General features: G+C 40.2%; 1 protein-coding gene across 1 annotated transcript; it reads right to left on the bottom strand.

Annotated features, from left to right (window-relative positions):
- Window positions 1-327: 327 nt before the first annotated feature.
- On the bottom strand, window positions 328-1,766 carry LOC143537637 (uncharacterized). Its single transcript, XM_077031360.1, has 2 exons — window positions 1,453-1,766; window positions 328-912 (listed from the first exon to the last, which is right to left on the bottom strand). Exons 1-2 carry the CDS (start codon window positions 1,710-1,712, stop codon window positions 591-593), a joined length of 582 nt encoding a protein of 193 aa, XP_076887475.1. The 5' UTR covers window positions 1,713-1,766; the 3' UTR covers window positions 328-590.
- Window positions 1,767-5,912: the final 4,146 nt, after the last annotated feature.

The following is a 5,912-nucleotide window of genomic DNA, read 5'->3' as shown; positions in this document are numbered from 1 at the left end:
ACAAAATTGCTCTGTGTAGCGGTATTAAGGTGTGTATTGCACTTGTTCTTTCCAGGTGGATGAAAGTTCCATCCTCATAATGAACATTAGTGCACATATGTGAGTAGGTTTCAAAGGTGCAAGTTAGCCATTCTAAAATTTGTATACATAATGTGTTAATACTATAAACTTATATGCATGGTGTATATTAAATATGCACAGAATATATGTAGCTGTACCACTTTGATGTTTTGTGATGATCTATCCAGCAATAAAAAGAAGTTGATTGAGAACTCAATGTCAAAATTTTAGACAAAAATGAACATATAAGATAATCAACTAAGCATCAAAATTTTTCACCGCTTAAATAATGTTACAGTATAAACTCATTTAACTTCCTTCTCTTATCATTTTCAATTTCATCAAATCTCACTCAAACTAGTCCAAGATTTTCTTCTCCTTCTGTTAGACGATTTCTCGACAACTGGAGTACTTTCGGGTACCACTTTTTTCTTAGCCCCCGACCGCTTCCTCTTCTTCATCAATGACTCCAGCAAAGTCATTGTCGGCTTGGCCAGTGGAGTAGTTGGACCAAATGTGCCAGTCCCGGTTCAATTTGGTGAGTTTATTTCCACAGTTCCCATTTTGTCCATGTGAGGACCGTCTGTTGCGGGTCCCGGTGAAGCTGCTGTAGTGTTTGCAACAGTGCTATTGGTTCTTTGATTGTTTGACTTTGGATGTGGTTTGACCTTTGGTTGACTTGTGTTTCTTGGAGTGCCTCTTTTTATATTTCTGTGTGAACAAAAATGACAAGTGTATACAATATTGTTTTGAGGTTGATGTGTCGTTTTCTTGCCTTTGTGTCGAGCACGTTTATTGTTTTTCTCAATTCGGATGGTGCAATTGGAGCCTGGATGAAGTATTGATTCACATCTGCACAAACAACATAGGTCATGAGTAGGCTTGCAAATGACTGAACGTTCGTTCAGTGAACTGTTTGTGAACCATTTGGCAGGAAGTTCGCTTATGTTTGTTCATTTAATAAACGAGTGAACATGAACAAAAAGTTTGTCTTCGTTTAATCAAACGAACGAACACGAACACAGGTGTTCATTTATGTTCGTTTATTTATGCTCATTCTTGGATGAAACTTTGGTTGAATCATCAAATTAATGTTTTTTATTTGTTAGTTTGTGTTCATATATGTTCGTTTATCTTTATTCAATTATGCTCTTGAACTATTCGTTTAGATTTTAAATAAACGAACAGAAACGAACACGAACATGTTCATTTTTTAAAAGAACGAACATGAACACACATTTTATCCGATTAAGTGTTTGTGCTCACTTAAAGTTAAATGACCGAACACGAACATGCCCTTGTTCGTGTTCGTTCGGTTAGCTTACAGGCCTAGTCATGAGATAACCAACATATAGTATTATAATATGAGAGAGTTTGTGTGAATGTATGCACCTTTGACAAGTAAATAAAGACGGGTCAACCAGGGCACCAATGGACTCGGAAGAAGCAGCTAAATGGTGACCGAAAAAGGCACCTAACGAATGTACAACAGTATCCTGACTAGCCCACATTGCAAGGTTCTTGATATGCTGCAACTTCAAAGATGCCTTAGTGTTGGTGTGTTTCTTCCCGGTTGAAGCTTCTCGTAATGTAACCGACATTTGAGACCCGGAAGTTGCAGTGGGCCCCTTGTTAAATCCTTTCTTCCCCATGTTTCTACTGTTTGCTTCAAAAGATGGCCGCAAACAACTGCAGAACAATTTGGTTACAAAAAATATTTTTTTATAATTTTGAAGTCTTGTTTTATCCACTCTTTAATAAGTTAACGATTGGGGTCAATTAACAAGAGAAACTACACGGTAAATCAGTTATCGATTATACATATGAATGTAAAAACTGTATAATAATAACAGATTGGGGGTTTTCACTTCTTCAAACAAATATCAAAGACAGATTAGTGAATTAGATGAAGAATACCTTTAATTAATCGAACAAAACTGCTTCAATTGGAATCAGCAAGAGCAAAGCGATGATCAGAAGTTGGTGAGCCTCGATTCACTTTCTAATCTAACCTAATTTCATTCAGCCCGGCCCGGCGGTTCGTTTAATTTAAATATCTCAAAGATGGTGGTCATGAGGTGCACTAATGAGGAGGAGCGAGTGGATTTGAGGTGCACGAATGAGGAGGAGCGAGTGGATTTGAGGGACAACTACAAAACGGCCAAGATAGAGGCAAAGAAGGCAGTGGCGGAAGCAAAGAAGGCGGCCTTTAAACGGATGTATGAAAGTCTAGAAACAAAAGAGGGGGAACATGCTATGTTTAAGATTGCCAAAGCCAGGGAGCGTAGAAGGCAAGATCTAGGACCGGTGAAGTTCATAAAGGATACAGATGGGCATGTACTGGTCAAGGAGCAGGACATCAAGCTAAGATGGCAAACCTACTTTCACAATCTTTTTAACAATGGGAGAGCTTACCAAGAAGAACATGACAACACAAACTTTCATCGACAACAATCGAATAACTGCTACTGCCGACGGATTACACGAGAAGAGGTGAAGGACGCACTTAGGAGGATGGGAAGGTCTAAGGCGGTTGGCCCAGACAACATACCCATCGAGGTGTGGAAGTGTCTGGGGGAGGAAGGAGTCATGTGGTTAACTACTCTGTTCAATAGTATTCTCAAATCAGGTAAGATGCCAGACCAGTGGAGGAGCAGCGTTGTAGTTCCTATCTATAAGAACAAAGGAGACGCCCAATGTTGTGGTAACTACCGAGGAATCAAACTACTAAGTCATACTATTAAGCTATGGGAAAGAGTGATTGAGGTTAGACTTAGACGAGAAACTCAGGTTACGGTCAACCAGTTTGGCTTCATGCCGGGGCGTTCCACCACAGAGGCAATACACCTTATAAGAAGATTAATGGAAAAGTATAGGGAGAAGAAGTGTGACATCTGCCCCGATCCGACCCGACCCAGGTACCCGTTTCTCTGACCCGATCTCTCTTTTATTATTTAATATTTATACTTATATTTTACTTTTAATAATAATATATATTTTCCTTCCCGCCTCTTCCTTCTCTCTTTCCGCCTTCTTTTCCCTCTTGTCGCCGTCCCGCCCTTAAGCCTTGTTTCCCTCTCTCCTTACTCTTTGCTTGTCCTTTGTTCCTTCCCGCCTAAGGTTGTCTGCGCAGCTCCACGCGCCAGACCCCTTACAAGGAATCCTGCGTGAAGACCACCTGTTTCAGCGATACGCGAGACGAACTCTTCTCGCAGCGCGCTAAGAATTGTAATTCTTCTCGCAGCGCGCTAAGAACGGTAGTTCTTCCCGCGACGCGCTAAGGATTGTAGTTCTTCTCGCAGCGCGCTAAGAATCGTAGTTCATCCCTCGACGCGCGAAGAATTATAGTTCCTCCCGCGGCGCGCTAAGAAATGTGATTCTTCCCGCGGCGCGCTTAGAAATGTAGTTCTTTCCGCGACGCGTTAAGGTTGGTTCTGTCTGCCTTCGCGCTCGCGCTCTCTTGACCTTCTGTGTCTGCCTTCGCGCTCAAACCTTCTCGCGCTAAACCCTTTGAGTTTTCTTCTGTTTAATCTAGCCGTTTGCTTTTGTGTTGTCTTATCTTTTGAGCTGTTGACCTAATCTGCTTTATGTCTGAAAAGTTACTTTCGGCGCAACATGCGCGCCAACCCCATTGGTTGGCAGATAAAGTGACTGACATAATCTTTTGAGATCTGCTTTTTCCATGCTTGACCAGTACCTTTATCTGACCCGCCCATGCTTTTTACTGTTCCCTGTCAGCTTTTCCTTTGCCCCCTGCAGCTGCCATATCTTTCCATATCTTTTGCTTTTGGAATCTTTTACTTTTGGAGATCTTTTCTAGGGTTTGTGTCCCCTAGGGTTTGCCTATATATAGTACTATTTTCTTAACACTTCACACACTACACTTATTATCTCTTCCTCCCTTTTTGCTCTCTGCCGTTGTCCTCCTGCCGCCTCCCTCTCCGCCTCCGTCTTCCTCCGTTCTGCCCTGCTTTTCCGGTAATGTATATATGTATATATAATAATTTACTTATTAATTATGCTAACTTATAATCAAGACTTAAAACCACTCGTTAAAACAATAATCTTATTTATAGGTTAACTTGTGCTTGTTTAAAGTTGGTTCTTGCTTTATCTATCACCGCATCGTTTATCATGTGAGTTATCTCGTATCTAATCCCTTTTTATTTTAAATGCTTTGGGATGTTCATGTGTTCATACAAAACTTGAGTCTTAAACTTGTTTATGAACTTTAGTCGCGCAGTATCCCATGTGTTGAGGACGTTTACTTGGCTGTTTATTTGTATGTGTGTATCATTAACCGCTTTGTTCGGCCTATTCCGCAGTTCCGTTGGTACCATTAGTTGAACACGGGAGACCTATCGTTTACGGTTTTCTTTGTTTACACTTGCACAGATGTTTTCTCGTTTTTATGCTCAATTGGGAGCATGGATTGAACTATGATCTATGAACTATCTTAGGCTTGATCACAATCTGATTACACCCTTGTTAAACTCTAGACATACACGTGTTGCGCGCAGATTTACTGTGATTATCTATGATTATCTATTAAACTTGATTTCTCACCAACACGCAAGTGTTTGACGTTTATTTTAACACATGTTCAGGTTTGCAGTAGCTGTTTTGGAGCTTGTGGACACGTAGGACGTTTTTACTTTTGGACCTAGAATTAAAATGTATCAAGACAAGTTAATGTTGTTTGAATGTTATAATTTATAATATATTGATTTATGTTTGATTTATGTTCTTTATTTTTCCCGCTGCGCGTGCGCGATAAAATGTGTATTTATAAATATTGACACCAATAGTGTCGCGAGTAATGAAGCAATATGTGGCGCCCCGATGTATAATCCGCCTTTGGTCGGGGTGTTACAGATTGGTATCAGAGCTCGTTGACTTTAGGATAGGTGGTTAGACGTAACGGCCTAGAATACCTAAGAGTCCCTTCTCGCGCATGAGAGAAATCTCATGTTTGCGCGCTTATTGTTAATTACTCGTTATTTATGAATATGCTCGCACTTGCGCAGTATATGATTTTATGTTTTATTTCGCGATATTTCGATTTTTGTCGAATTTCGATTTTTATTGATTTTACTTACATATTCGTTTGTTGGGGCTGAAAATCCGAAAAGTCATGGTGATACATGAATAGTTGATTTTCAATTTCCATTTACGATTATGTTCTGAGGTTGGAGACTTGAAAAGTCATGGTGATACATGAATTGTCAACCTCCAATACTCATTTTCTTGTATATTTTATATTGAAGATTGGAAAGTCATGGTGATACATGAATCGTCAATCTCCAATACCCGTTTACTAGCTATTTTAAATTGAGAACTCGGAAAGTCACGGTGATACGTGAATTGTCGATTCTTGATTCGAATTTGTTACCTTTATTAAAGTCTGCATTTAGGATCATTTATTTTACTTTAACTTTTGATAGTATCTAACTCTGCGAAACCAAGCTTTATAAAGTTAAACTTTGCGATAAAAACCAAGATATTAACTAAAATTAAAACTTTTATAGAATGCCTCCGCTATCTCGCCGATTTCAGAGAAGAGAAGCCTCGCGCGTGCGTAGACAGCAACGTTCCCAGGAAATGGCCGCCGCAATAGCCCAAGCTTTGAGCCAAAACAATGCTAATACCTCCAGTTATAACATTAAGTCCTTTAATGCGGGTAACCCTCCGAAGTTCACAGGTCTTGAAGGAGCCACCGTGATGCTCCAATGGCTTGAGAAGATTGAAAACACTTTCCTCCATACCCAATGCCCCTCAGACAGACGAACCCTATATGCTTCCAGTGTCCTGGAATCCAGAGCGCTTACATGGTGGAATGGAGTAGCTCATGC

The sequence above is a fragment of the Bidens hawaiensis genome, unplaced genomic scaffold (genome assembly GCF_021521415.1).
Source record: "Bidens hawaiensis isolate Kalapana, Puna unplaced genomic scaffold, B.hawaiensis_p1.1 tig00011271_1, whole genome shotgun sequence".
Lineage (NCBI taxonomy): Eukaryota > Viridiplantae > Streptophyta > Magnoliopsida > Asterales > Asteraceae > Bidens > Bidens hawaiensis.
Note: the sequence above shows the minus strand (reverse complement) of the source record. Positions and strands in the feature narration are given on the sequence as shown.

Excerpts from the sequence above, each read along its gene's own strand:
- LOC143537637 (XM_077031360.1), bottom strand. The coding sequence starts at position 1,712 with ATGGGGAAGAAAGGATTTAACAAGGGGCCCACTGCAACTTCCGGGTCT. Across the intron at positions 913-1,452 it reads TCTTTATTTACTTGTCAAAG|ATGTGAATCAATACTTCATC; the intron begins GTGCATACATTC and ends TTGTTTGTGCAG.